The following is a 14,888-nucleotide window of genomic DNA, read 5'->3' on the forward strand; positions in this document are numbered from 1 at the left end:
CCCTAGTGGACTGCGGGGCCCGGGACATAGGCACCAAGTTTCTAATCTGCCAGGGGGTGCTCCTTATCAGGTCTGCACAGGCCCCGCCCCGACTCCACCCCTTCCCCCAAGGCCCCACCCCTGCCCTGCTTCTTCCCCCACCTCTTCCCCACCCAGTTCCGCCCCCTCCCCCAAGCGCGCTGCGCCATCACTCCTCTCCCCCTCCCCCCCCGTACCCCCTGATGCCACGAAAGCAGTAGGCGCTGAGAGCGAAGGGGAGGCGCAGATCGGTGGGACCTGCTGGCGGGCAGGAGGTGCTGGGGGAGGGGGAGGTTCTGGTAGAGGGGCTGCCGGTGACCGCTGCTTTCCTGCTCACCCCCACCCGCCACTCTCATCCTCGCAGTCCGCCCGCCTGCCTCCTCACCCTCCTCCCACCTGCAGCTCGCCTCCCCATTCGTCTCCTCACCCTGCTCACCCGCCCGCCTCCTGCCTCACCTTCCATCCCGACGCCTCACAATTTTATGGAAGCGCAGGGGCGCCCAAAGCGCGGGGCCTGGGGCAGTCTTCCTGATTTGCCATACTCAAGGAAGGCTCTGGGTCCTACCTCTCAAATGGATTTACAGCCATGAACCCTCTCCTGGAGTTAGGCATCTAAGTCATTTCTCACACAAAACAATGAAGGAGGAGAAGTTGGTCGTGGTACCCTGATAACCTTTAGCCCAGTGGTTACAGTACTCACCCAGGATGTGGGTTACCCAGGTTCAAATTCCCCCTCTGGCTGATGCTGCTGTAACCATTGGGCTAAAGATTACAGGGGGAGCAGGAGCATCACCACCTACATAGTTCTGTGCCAGGCCTGATCTGGACAGAGACCTCTACAACTGCCCACCAAATCAGGCCCCACAGGTGAGATAAGCCGCACAATGCCTAGTTTTAGGATTGCACTGCAGCTGAAGCATGAGCTAGATGCCTGGGACTTGGATGGCTGAGCACATGCAGAAATTTAGGTGCCATGTGGACTTTATCAGTGGAAACATAGGCACCTCGGGAAGTTAGGTTTTGAAGATTTAAGTTTTTGACTTAAGCACCTCAAGTTGCAGTTAGGCAGCTAAACCCCTTTTGGATTTAGCCCTCTGTCCCCCACCACCACCACCACACACACAGCTGAAACAATCCTTGACTCAAAGATGTGGGTGGGGCAGCCTATGAGCAGGAAGAAGGAGCGGAAGGAATGCTCCTGGAATGGGCACAGGGGTGAGTCACTTTCATCTCAATTCCTCCTGCTGCTAGCTCCTCAGGCAAAGGAAGAGTTGCTACTTGATGAGGCAATTGGGGGGAGAGGAAGGGAAAAGAGAGAGAGACCTTCAAAAGCATCAGAGAAAAGCAAAGGTAGTGATACTTCTACACTGAAGCTGGTAGGCAAACTCCCATTGATCTGGCTCACCCTGCAAAGCTCTAGCTGCCTCTGTCCAGTTATCAGAGTATCAGCAGACATGACCCACACAAAATCCAGCTTCATATTTTCACTTCATCTTGCAAACATACATGGGAACCAGGAATCTGTCTAAAAGAAAAGGAGGACTTGTGGCACCTTAGAGACTAACAAATGTATTTGAGCATAAGCTTTCGTGAGCTACAGCTCACTTCATCTGTCTGTAAATCAGAGGTTCCTGCCAGCTGTACTCTAAGTAACATACAGAAGTGTTTACAATGGGCACCCTTACACCATTTATTTTTACATTTTTACCATTAGCCAAGTCCTTAAAGGGAATATATTTCCTATATTATTGCAATGGGCATTGCTATGATCACCAAGTGAGATGATGCCTTGCACAGCCTGCTTTCATGTCTTATTTCTTTGTTAATAAATTCACAGTTCAGTTAAAGTTTTGTCCTAGGATTCTACCCTCAAGATTGCTCAGCCCAGACCCTAGATATTCTCGAGCGAGCAAGTGAGCGAGCGAGAGTCACTGATACCTTGACTGCAGTAACTAGCTACCTATCCGATAGACTAGGCAGAACTCATTCAACCCTTACTCCGCAGGATCAACACCCGCTAATCAGGTTGGGTGTTTCAGGAAGACTCTACTAGCCAAACTTTACCTAATGATCAAAAGTTAAAAGGAAACATTTTAAAAACTGCCCCTGCTTAATACTGTAACAACCTAGCTGGCTCATTACTGGGTAGCTTCCCCTCACCCAGGCTGAGCTGGAGGGAGAGGATCTGGCCAGCAAAGGGCACTGCACCTTGCCCAGTTTAACAACCAGCCAGTTGAGGTGCCATAATTCTTAGAGGACATTAAAATGAAGGGTCTATTAAGTCAGAGGGGATTGGAGCTGCATACAAGTAGAAGCAGGCTGGAGGCAGCACTCTGGGAGCTGGCTGCAAAGGGAAGACTGGGGAACATGAGCCTGAGAACTGGACTGCACGCAGAGGGCTGGGCAGAAAATGTGTAGAGCCTAGTGCTTGCCTCTGAGCTCACAGTACACAGAGCACCCTACCAGACATCGAGGGGACAGGTGTTCATCACACACAGTGGCAGCATGCAGTGTGGTCAGTTCAACTACAGAAGTGTGGCTATTTCCACATGCTCTAATCACTGTGGGGCCAAGCACCTGTGACGGAAATTCTAAGGGCAGGCATTCCCAACATTTTCTGAACATCCTTGCTTTTGGTCAGGCCAGAAATACCTTTAAAAACCCTCTTCCAATCCACCTAATCAGTGCTCAGATTACTGGGGGAGCTTGTAGGGAACTGAGCCCCCTTACTATTTTTAGGCTACCTCACTTCTATCTTATGGCCCCCTTACTTCTCACTACTGTTTAAATTAAAGCAAGCCACTTAACATTGAGGGACCCACTACTCCCCCCAGAAAATTACCTGGAACTGCACAGAGAACACAAAAATGAAACCTATTTTTTAAAGTATTTTCAGACATTTAAATAATTCAGTTTATCTTCTGGAAGATAGCGGAGTCCATTCTTCTCTTGTATCGGAATTTGGTTTGTCCACCACAAAAATACTGTACATTTTCATAAGGGGCTTCCTGCCAGCTCCTTCAATACCAAGGTCTTTCCTCAGGGCTTAGAAAAACTAAAATCCTAATTCCTTTCACTGTTTCCTTACATTAATCTCCAATGTGGTCTGGGGAAAAACACATTATGTTGTGTTACCCAGAATGTCCTACCTTTGCTGCTTTTTAACAAACTCCTATAATTACAGTTCTGATTCTGCTCAGTTGGTCTTGGTCTTTTTTTTCCCCCTTCAGTCAATCACTCTTTGTTGTTGTTTTTTTTAAAAAGCTTCATTGAGAGCTGAAATAATGCCACCTCATTCGGGTTGAAAGCTCATCATATCTCACAAGCTAAGTCATGTCGGTACTTGGATGAGAGACCTCAAAGGAAAACGCAGATTTCTCCAGGAAGTGACTGAGGATATGGGTGATTTAGTAGGTGGGACCTCTTTTCTCAAAACCAATATTAAACGTATGCCCTATGGCACCGTGCTTTTGGAAGTGGTGTTTTTTGAGGAGGCTTAAAAGTGAGGCGCTGCCCACTCTCCGTTATGAGAGTTTCCAGTGCACATTTTGCAAGCATAGGTGTGTTAATCTTTGTTTCCTATCTCAGTTCCAAGTTGGGTAATTATATTTTGCTTTAATTCCCTGTGCAGTTTCAGTCAACTATAGTATTCTTCTTCCTGTCCTTAATCATTGTATAGTGACACTATATGCTGGTAAACAGCTGCAGCTTTCCTCCCCAGGAATGGATCGATTTCAGCAGTGAGTGAAGCAATTCCTGTTTGTGTACTGAAGTATCATAGTAGTTTTGCCTGTGTAAGGATAGTTGAATCAAACTCATGGCTTGTGGGATTCTTTGGGATGAAAAGGACTACGTAAAATGTACCATATCACCAACATTATTCTATTTTTTCATCAACATGAGCCATTTGACCCTACACTAATGTGCTTCTACCTGAGGTGGCATTCCCCATCAAGTGCGGCCCTAAATGCTGATCTCTGATAGGAATGCTGAAGTGGAGGGTAAATAACCCTGTATACTTAGAACAAATTAAATGTCTTTCATTTACGTGATTCCAGATGGTTCAAAAACATTTCTGTAGGGTGAGGGATGGAGAAAATACAAGCAGATATTTAAAGAAAATATTAACAGCTCTTCTGACAGCAAGCTCAAGGGTAAATAGAACATTTCGTACACTGGCAATTCAAAGGATGCTTGAGTGTGAAAAGCCAAAATCAAAGTGACAAGGATTCAGGTTTGCCTTATAAAATGTTGCCGTAAACCCATTTGTATTTGCAAAATGTAATTTAAGTGAGCACTTCTTCTCTAGTAAAAGAGCACTTCTTCACAATCCTTTTTTTAATCGGGAAGAAGGGTAAAGTGACCATAATTTTTTGGCCTTCAGCTAGGCTCATACTTTGGTATTAATATTGACTGATCTGTAATCGCTTTTGGGATCAATCAGTTAGCAACGCAGCAGATTACTAGGAACTGGTGTGCTTACATTGCATCTTGTATTCAGGAAATGTGAATTAAGTCAAAGTGAAGCCTAGTTAGCATTTAGTCATGGCCTCAATATTATACTAAAGGCTGCAATTTTCCCTCTCTCTTTTTCTCTTTAATAAGTTGTATGTCCATGGTATAATGGTAAAATTAGGAGTGTTTTCTACTTGTTTTCAGAATGTTATTCATTTACCTTAGAGACAAACTGCATCCAAGAAAAACACTTAAAAAGCATTTGGGCATAAGCTTTCATGGGCTAAAACCCACTTCATCAGATGCATGGTGTGAAAAATACTGTAGGCAGGTATATATATTAGAGCACATGAAAAGATGAGAGTTGCTTTACCAAGTGGGGGGTCAGTGCTAACGAGGCCAATTCAATCAAGGTAGAAGTGTCTGGAGAGCAGCCAGACAATCAAAAAAAGGGAAGAAATACCCCATGGTACCCATCTGTTAAGGTGATATCCTGACATATTTGCCACTAGATGTCCCAAAGAGCAAATACTGCCTAGGTCATGAGACCACTAAAGCCCCCCAGTAACAGGGGACAAACAGCATTAGAGAAAGAAGGACTGTTGCTGGTATGGGTGTTCAAGGAGGGCCTGTCAACTGTGCCTCACATGAGGGTGATTGCTCAACACTGAGAGGTTACTCGTGAGGCTGGGAAGTGGATAATTGACAGGAGGTAGAAGTTCCCTGAAGAGATCCAATATCAGCTAATTCTCCTACATCAGCACTTGCTGGAGAAAACAAGTTCCTGTTGTGTCATCAGCTGGAGGTGGACACATTAATGGCTTTCAGGGTTGAAGGATTAGAGAAAAGCACATTCTCATCCCATGCCTGCTGGCTACACTGGGCATGCTCCCAGACCAGACAGCCTTCCATTGAATAGGGATGCAGGAATTGAAGCTTATCATTGACACAAGAGAATTATAAATTTAAGGAATAATCTACAAAATGCTACTTGCTTTGTATTGGTCAATTTCACCATAATGAAATAACTTCATTCTGGTAAAGCTGGCCTGTCCTGCAACAGTTTTAGATTTTTATTTTTATTTTTTCTGGGATTACCTGGTTACATTATATGTACAGCTGGTTGGCAAATTATTTTTCCCCTGTGAAAAATTTTAAAAAAACAACTTTTTTTTTCAATTCTGTGAAATTATTTACTTGAAATTTTTAGGTTTTTGGGTTTTGGTGTCAAATATTAAATAATAACTCCAACGCTGATTATTATTTTTTTAATTTTTTCAACAAAACTTGAAAATATTCAACAAAAATAGTTGTTGTTTTTTTGGTTTTTTAATTTGTTCTCCAACAATTTTTGTTTAGCTGAAAAGCCATTTTTTCAATTAAAACTAATTTGATAGGGAAATTTCAACCAGCTCTATTTAATGTTTTTCTCCTGTGTGGCTGTATTTCTGAAAGACATGTAAAATGGGGAGGAGGGGAAGAAAAGGTGGGGAGGGGGAGGGAGGAAGTAAGTGTGTATGTGTGTGTGTACACAGTAGGAAACATCAGGGGCTTGTGACTGAAAGCCAAGTGTCTAAGCAGATGTTACGTAGGAGTTACTTGCCTAAGCTAACCCAGTGCAGGGTGAGTGAAAATCAGGCCCTATCCTCTCTCAGAAAGCAGCATTAGAACTGTCAGCAGCAAGAATTAGGCGACTAAGCACTGAAAGCAGAGACTATTCCAAACTAAATGCCAAAGCAAAGCAAAACAAAACAATTAAAAATATAACATTAAACACCACACACAGAAACTGAACATTAATCACATTAAATGAGCTCTACGTTGTACTCTGAAGCTCACTAACCTCAGACTCTGGCAGACATCTAGTTGGAAAAAATTTCAAAAGGCAGAAGCCATACATATCTACCTATCTAAAGTGTACCCATCATCTTGGTATCAGACACTACCCTGCTGAGACCTCTGCTTTGTGCACAGAAGCAGGATTCCAGATGATTTCATTACACTGCTTCTTGCCCTGTGAGGCCTTCTGTGATATCGACCACAAAACTTGGTCCTGGACAGACATTCAGGACTTTCAGGTTCGTCAGCAACACCTTAAATTGCATCATGAAGTGAACAGGAAACCACTGTAGAGATCTGAGCTCTCACCTTACATGCTCATAGTGACACACTCCACACTAGGTACCAGCATTCTATGCCTCCTAACTAGATTCATAAATTCTAAGGCCAGAAGGGATCACTGTGAACATCTAGTCTGACTTCCTGTATAGCCCGGCCATAGAACTTCCTCAAAATAATATCTAGAGCACGTCTTTTAGAAACAAAAATCCAATCTTGATTTAAAAATTGTCAGTGATGGAGAATTCACCACTACCCTTGGTAAATTGTTGCAATGGTTAATTATCTTCACTGTCAAAAATTTATTCCTTATTTCTTATTACTCTGGACTGTCTTCAAGGACAGTCCTAAACAGAATCTGTTACAGTAGTCTAGTTTCAAGATGACTAAGCCATGACCGACTACTGAAAGATATGCCTGAAAGAGATTGGGAATAATGTTTGGAATCTGCCAGCAGCCATAGACGATCAAAGGCACAAGGGGCCACTGTAGTCTGAGAATCCAAGAAAAAGAATGGACCCAGAAAAACCCTCAGATTATCCCATTGCTCCCCAGTCTTGTTTTAATGTGCAAAATTTCAGCTGCATTGTCGTTCAGGTTTATAACACTGATCATTCTTTAATCTCCCTTCTGTTCTGCATCCTCACATTAGCATCAAGCCATCTTATCTACTTCAATTTTAATGTAGTTGTGTGAATTATGAAGTAGTACGGTATGGCATCCTTTCAAGCCTACTTGTTGTCTTATTTTTAATGATGCCAACTAATTCCAGCAAGCCTTTATTAATACATCTCATATTATAAAATTTAATAACTTTTAAGTGATTATAATGCATAATACAATATGGATTAAGTCTTCTAGCTTAATTTATGTTAAATATACCATTCATGTTTAAAATGTTGAGTGAAAATGATACTGTAAAATATTTTTTCATAGGCACTTCTTAATAAACCAAGCCTTGTGGGAGGATTGGGAGGGAATCAGGTATATCATCACTTTGTTATAATACTGTATGACATGTAGAATATAATATGATGGATGATGTTATAACAACATTTTTACTGTGACTGTAAAATTCTAGCCATGGTATTGCATGAAAATATGCCTCAATTAAGCTTCATTAGTTATTTCGTCTTTGATGCTACAAATAATTTAGGCTAGGATGTGATTATAATGAAGTTTTGATTATGCTGGTTACCACCCCTCTTAAACAAATGTGCACATTATCAATGTTTGCATGTGCAAGCGATTTGATTACCGTTCACATTATTGTGTGTAGAAATGTGTTAGTCGAACTGACAAATATGGTCTATTTTTGGCATCGAGAAAATTAGCTCTTTCCTGAGATCTGAATATTTTTTAAATCCTTGGAAATAACATACACTACAAGGAATGGAATTGTAAACTAACGTTTACCAACACTGTCCAGTTTGCAGGTAGGCATAAATTGCTTCCAAATGTGCGATAGCTGAGCAATTCCATAATTTCTAGGAATGGCTGAGGCAGGAAAGGAAACTAAGAATCCTTCAAATTCACCTTGGTAGAACTTACAATTATAAACTGCAAAGAACCTTGATTAAAAAATGAATTTATATTTCCAGTCTTCAAAATGACTAAGGCTAAAACTCACTGTCAAAGGGAAAGGATCCAGGAGACAGAGCTGATTTGTAGTTCCCACACTCCCCACACCACTCCCAATAGCAGCTTGCAAACAGCAGGTGCTCTTTTATCTAGCGGCAGACTTCCCAGAAGGTGAGAGAGTCCAAAATCAACAAACTGTAGGATAGGCTCAGGTCCTGAGTGAGCACACACAATATTTTGACTTGGAGAAAGAATTCAGTCCTCCTCCAACAGTTCACAAACTCCTCCCTCCCCCCACACCCTTACATTACATTATCCTTCTAGATAAGAAAATCAACTGCATTGATTTTTGCTCATTCCTCTTACCTAGTACTGGTTTCAGAGTAGCAGCCGTGTTAGTCTGTATTAGCAAAAAGAAAAGGAGTACTAGTGCCACCTTAGAGACTAACCAATTTATTTGAGCATAAGCTTTCATGAGCTACAGCTCACTTCATCGGATGCATACTGTGGAAAATACAGAAGATGTTTTTATACACACAAACCATGAAAAAATGGGTGTTTATCACTACAAAAGGTTTTCTCTCCCCCCACCCCACTCTCCTGCCGGTAATAGCTTATCTAAAGTGATCACTCTCCTTACAATGTGTATGATAATCAAGGTGGGCCATTTCCAGCACAAATAAACACCCATTTTTTCATGGTTTGTGTGTATAAAAACATCTTCTGTATTTTCCACAGTATGCATCCGATGAAGTGAGCTGTAGGTCACGAAAGCTTATGCTCAAATAAATTGATTAGTCTCTAAGGTGCCACAAGTACTCCTTTTCTTTTTGCTAGTACTGGTTGCCTTACATTACAGCTAGCCAACTGATAAGTGTTAGAACACATATCTTATTTGTTTAATGTAATGTATCCAATATCACACTTCCATTTCTTTCACTACCCTGGGAGCAATAGATGCACTGAATCTATTTCCCTAGTGCACATATTATTCCTGGAAGAAATATTCCTAAATAGGACAATCTGATGCCAGCAAACCAATGCATTTCCAACATAGAATCAGTATTTCTAATGTACTACTGCTCTGGAGATATGATTCAGAATACCAGGGTAGCTAATACTCGCAGTAAGGCAGATCTCGCATATCTCTTCTCAATGTAACCTAATACACATACTGCTAGTGAAAATTTACAACAATCCATTGTTGATACCTCAATTATACCTCTCCTAGTTGTGGTACTTGGTGAAGGAAGGATGAATATTATATATAAATACAATTACAGGAATAGATTAATTTAATAAGGAAGCATGTGCTATTTGATCAGCCAATTATGTACTTTTTCTTAATGACTTTGAGGAAAACATCAGTAATAGCAGATTAAAAATCAATGATCTGTCTTGAAGATTAATTTTTAAATCCCTGTTGACTGAAGACTGAAGGATGAGTCTCGATTGTTGTTGTTTTAAAAGCCAACAGTGGTTAATGGAAAACAGAGAAAATGTTGGTCAGATTCCATATGACTGAGTTTCTGAATAATCTAATTCAGACACATGTATGGTTATTATATTTTAGCACAAAGAGTACCTAAAAGTAATGATGAATTCAAATAACCAATCATGAATAAAAATAGCATTGAAGCCACAAAAGCCACACGAAATAGGGTTCTTGATAAACAACCAACAATATTTACAAGAGCTACTTATTTCAATGATTCACTGTTGTGACACTAAGAACCCCTCAATGTCAACAGGCAAAGGGTTCACTGCTCTGTAACAGCAACTCCTAACAGGCCTGACAATCTCACTACACCTAGCATCCTGCTTCCATAGTATTTATCCACACAGAATGTTATGTGAGATCTTCAATAAAAGCTGGGTTCTCACTGATCATTAATGTCGTTGTGAAATGTATGTACAAATACCATGAAAGAAGTTGTGTATATATACTGAAAATACGTTCCTAAAAAGAGTCTGAATCAAGGCAGCATTGATTTCTGCCAGACAAAAGGATGTATATTCCCTTATCTGTCTTGGTTCACATATAAATTAAGCATCAAAAGCCAATACAAATGAAGCCCGGTTTGCATACGAAGTCAACATGAAGTCAGCACACTAGGGAATAAACCATGCGGGGGCATCCTGACTTTTGGGACAAACAATGGATGTTTGGGAGATAAGAAGATAAAAGTACACCTTTTTATCATTAACCAAGGAAGCAAAAGGACATCACTTTTTGCATTCATGAAAGAGGGATCCCAGTCATGTTGGCTGGAGATGCTGGGAGATTGCTCTGGGTGACAAACTTTTGTAGACAGGGGCTTGGCCTGTTTAATATAGACTCTAGGAAAAGTGTTATATTTTGTTTTATACGTAACCTTTCTCTGTCCATTGTCCTTACTGACTTGAATCTTTGACTCTCTGCTCCTTGTTAATAAACTTATTGTTACTTTAATTACACATATATTTTAGTGCTGTAGTATTAAGCAAAGCGTTGTTCCTGAGTTGAAATCATTCAGCTTGCGTGCAGGGCTGTAACCAGACATTTTAGTGCCCAGAGCGAGCAAGCATATTTGTGCCCCCTGAGGGGGGTTTTCAGCATTTCTTCACCCCATTTTTCCACCCTGGGCAGCTGCCTTGTTCATCCCACCCTGGTTACAGCCTTCTTGTGTGTATACTGTCCCTCTGGGGACAGCATACCTGGTAACTCTTATGAGTGGCTGGTGGACAAGGGGCTGGATGCTACAGGGATTACTCTCAGGACTCAGGGGTTGGTGTGTGCCTGTCACTAGCCTGCAGAGAGGGAGCGAGGTCTGCAGGGGCCTGGAAGGTAGTGCTTGTGTTGCCAGAGGCTGTTGGTTCCAGGGAGCTGGACTATAACAGACACAGACGAGACAACTGCACACTAAGAGCGGTAAGGTGGTGCCTCACGATGACCCTGGGTAGCATCACAGCAGTACCAACTGATTCCCTCTCAGTACAAAAGTGATACTATAAAAAGAAAACTTGCTCTGCTTGCTGAGACTTACGTGTATTGGTGAGGCAGGGTCGGGCTGAACACTCTAAAAACAAAAACAGGAAAAAAAATTATTTACAGGTTTTTGGATCCCCAAAGATTCCAGGAGATTTTGTGTACAGGAAATTTCTTACCTTTAGAAGGGAATATTGGCAACCGGCCATGACAAGACAGAACAGGAGGACCCAAATATCTTTACAGAAGCCTTGGCTCAGAGTTAGGAACCCAAGAAGTGAGACAAGAACTACTAGAAGAACAGCCAACACATTCTCCTTGATAGCTTCAGTCCTACAGGAATAAAATAAATAAAAGGGGTTTCAAAAGGAGAAAAGTGCCCATGTAACTACTAGAGATAAAGGGACAGATCCTCAGCTGATGTAAATTGCCATCGCTGCACTGACTTGAGCTATAACACTACACCACCTGAGGATCTGCCCTCAAAACTCTACACCAACTGCTTGTGGACTTATCAGCGTATAATACTTCACTCTAAGTCTTTAGTTGTACATCTCATTATGACACCTAAACCTTGTATTCAACCCTGTGAATTTTATTTCATAGATCAGGGGTGGGCAAACTTTTTGGCCTGAGGGCCACATCAGGTTCCGAAAGTGTATGGAGGGCCGCTACACCTGGTGGCTCTCGCAGCCGCACTGCCCGGCAGGAGCTCGCAGCCCCGCCGCCCAGACAGCACGGCAAGCTGAGGCTGCAGGGCAGAGGCCAAGGACTAGCCCCCCAGGCCAGGAGCTCAAGGGCCAGGCAGGATAGTCCCACAGGCCGGATGTGGCCCGCAGCCGTAGTTTGTCCACCACTGTCATAGATGAATAGATTTTAAGGCTATCAGAGACTATTAGGATCATCTAGTCTGACTTCCTGCATAGAATTTCACCAAGTAATTTGTATACTTTAGTGTGCATTTCCATGTAAGTCTCTCTATAAAACAGTTTTTAAAGGGAATGATAAGCATTCATGTACTAAAAATGCTAAAGACAAAATATAGTATGTGGCCAAAGGTGGCGAGCAATACTGTTGTCATGTTAAAATTATTCTTTAAAGTGCACCCCTAACAATATAAAAAGAAAAGAAGGACTTGTGGCACCTTAGAGACTAACAAATTTATTTGAGCATAAGCATGCATCTGATGAAGTGAGCTGTAGCTCACAAAAGATTATGCTCAAATAAATTTGTTAGTCTCTAAGGTGCCACAAGTCCGCCTTTTCTTTTTGCAGATACAGACTAACACGGCTGCTACTCTGAAACCTAACAATATAGAATTAGAAAAGATATACAATTTGTTCTTATCTATAGTACTGAAACATATTAAATCTTTCATATGTTTAATAAGATTTATTAGAACAGGTGTCCAGAGAAAAGTAATTTAAATATTCAATCCATAACAAAAAGAGTGTATTGTGGATATTTTTCCATGCACTTGAAGTGCTTAGACAAGGCACCACATATACAGCGGCATATATGCTAGATCTAACTTCTCTGACTACATACCATGATTTCTGTAGAACACTAAAGCTGTCATCTGAAATATCTGCAGCAGAGATCATATTAACATGTGTATAGGGCATACACCCACACAAACAGAGATCAAGCTCATGACAGGCTAGCCTGCAGTCACTGGCTATGTAGGCTTAGTTGTTTTGGGTTGATAATAGTCTAGCAGATAAAGAGCACTGCCAAAACAGCTGATTACAACTGACATGGGGGAAAGAAAAGAAAGAAAAGAAGAAACGATGCCAGAGAAAGAAACAGAATTGTGTCTCATCAAATAATTGAGTTAGGGAGGGGGGAACCAGGGGGATTCCCTCCTGCACTTTGTTCTTAAAATTTGGAAGTATTTCAATGACAAAAATCTGGCACCTTTCCCTCTGTTCTTCTCTTTTCCCGATTCACACACAACACTAATTTTCAATCACTGCATAGGCACCGACTTCCCCTCAGCCTGGTGGGTGCTTCAATGCCCCTCAATGCCCCTACCCCACCTCTTCCCACCCCTGCACTGCCAGAGGCAGCAGGCCCAAGAATCCAGAGTCAAATTGGGAACTACCGCACAAATTGGGCCCTCACATAAATCAAGGTCTCTTCTCATATAGGAGGAGGAGTCCGGTGGCACCTTAGAGACTAACAAATTTATTTGGGCATAAGTTTCGTGGGTAAAAAACTCACTTCTTCAGATGCAGAGGAGTTCTTCAGGCTTCTCGTTGTTTTTGTAGATACAAACTAACATGGCTACCCCTCTGATACTTCTCATATAGAAGGGTCATGGGCCACAAAAAGCTCTGAAGTTTGAGGCTTGGAGCACAAACATTTTCGCACACTTAAACTAAACATATTTATTTAAAAGGAGTCCCACCATTTACTCCTTTTTTAATAGTTTGCATTTTTACCTGTGAGGAGAAATTCATGCCACTTAGTATGAAGAAAGCTTACCGATCCAGTAATGCCAACAAGGCAAGTCGATCATACCAGACTTTAATCCACTTGCCAGGAAATATAATAAATTTGTAAAACTGCTTGTTAAATTTTCGTTGTGCTGAAGAGCATGAAGAGTCCTCAAAGTCCTGACTCAGTTGCTTTAAAGCAAACAAAACACACACACACACAGTTTCATACTGGCATACTGTTGCCACTAAAGTACATGCTCTAAAAAGCAGAATTTATATGTCAATGTTTCATTCCAATTTCTTTATAAATGAATACTGGTAAAAAATTTTACTCTCCATATTATTTCAACCATAAGGAACATAATATATTAATCTCATTTCCTATAGATGGTCAGAAGTTATGCCAATCATGCAAAATACAATTAACAATACATTAACAAGTTATAGTAACAAATTATTTCTTTAATCCCCATGGTTTATTTTGTCTATGGTTTTCTTGCTTCTTCCACACTTCAGACCAACCATAGCATAAGCCACAACCGCACCTGATGGGAAAAGATCCTTGCCTCTAACTGAGAATCCTAGCGATTAATAATTCCAAGTGACATAAAATATGATTTGAGACAGATTGTGTTCCTTCTGTCACAATAATTTTTAAGCAAAATATGAATTCAAATAATACACAGTTTTTACATTATTTAAGTTACAATTTAGACATTTTACTTAACATACTGTGAAGGATTTTAAAAAGCCAAAAGTGAAATATGAACATTTACATTTTTTTGATAATATCTGCCATCTAGGAGTGTTTTCTATATTTGGTCGCCTGGCTCTACAACCTCTGCTCCAACAGAAACTATTACAGTAATCAATTTTCCTGTTCTTTTTCCTTTTTATTTTTAATCACACTCACCTTAAATTCATTACTACCACTCTCCTAATTTAGTTTTATGTCTTGAAAAAGAGCAGAAAAATGACAATGCTAGCAAAGGAATTGTTTAAAAATCTAAACAGGACACTACGGCCCTGATTTTCCAAACACTTCAGCACGTGCTTAACTTTAAGCACATGTGCATAATGGTTTGCAGGACTCGGGCCTAGATCAGGACTTCTGTGTTGTAGTCAGTGCTATGTCACTGACTGGCTGTGACTTGCATGAGGCCACACTAAATCTATTTTTGCCTCCATTTACCTATCCACAAAATGAATGAAATATTACTTAGGGCTTGTCTACATGAACACTTAGTTCACAGAAAACTGGGGTGTGACTCTACCATGCATTAGTCTGCAGCATATTAATTGTCCAC

The 14,888-nt window shown here is 41.2% G+C and overlaps 1 protein-coding gene across 2 annotated transcripts in view; it reads right to left on the reverse strand.

Annotated features, from left to right (window-relative positions):
• The window catches only part of PCNX2 (pecanex 2), a 222,877-nt gene that overhangs the window by 165,793 nt on the left and 42,196 nt on the right, over positions 1 to 14,888 (reverse strand). For both annotated transcript variants that reach the window (XM_043543302.1, XM_043543301.1), the window contains exons 10-12: positions 13,628 to 13,770; positions 11,320 to 11,473; positions 11,199 to 11,231 (exon numbers count right to left, since the gene is read on the reverse strand). In XM_043543302.1, the coding sequence (XP_043399237.1) occupies positions 11,199 to 11,231; positions 11,320 to 11,473; positions 13,628 to 13,770 (330 nt within the window). The remainder of the gene's footprint in view (positions 1 to 11,198; positions 11,232 to 11,319; positions 11,474 to 13,627; positions 13,771 to 14,888) is intronic.

Source organism: Chelonia mydas, chromosome 3 (assembly GCF_015237465.2).
Source record: "Chelonia mydas isolate rCheMyd1 chromosome 3, rCheMyd1.pri.v2, whole genome shotgun sequence".
NCBI lineage: Eukaryota > Metazoa > Chordata > Testudines > Cheloniidae > Chelonia > Chelonia mydas.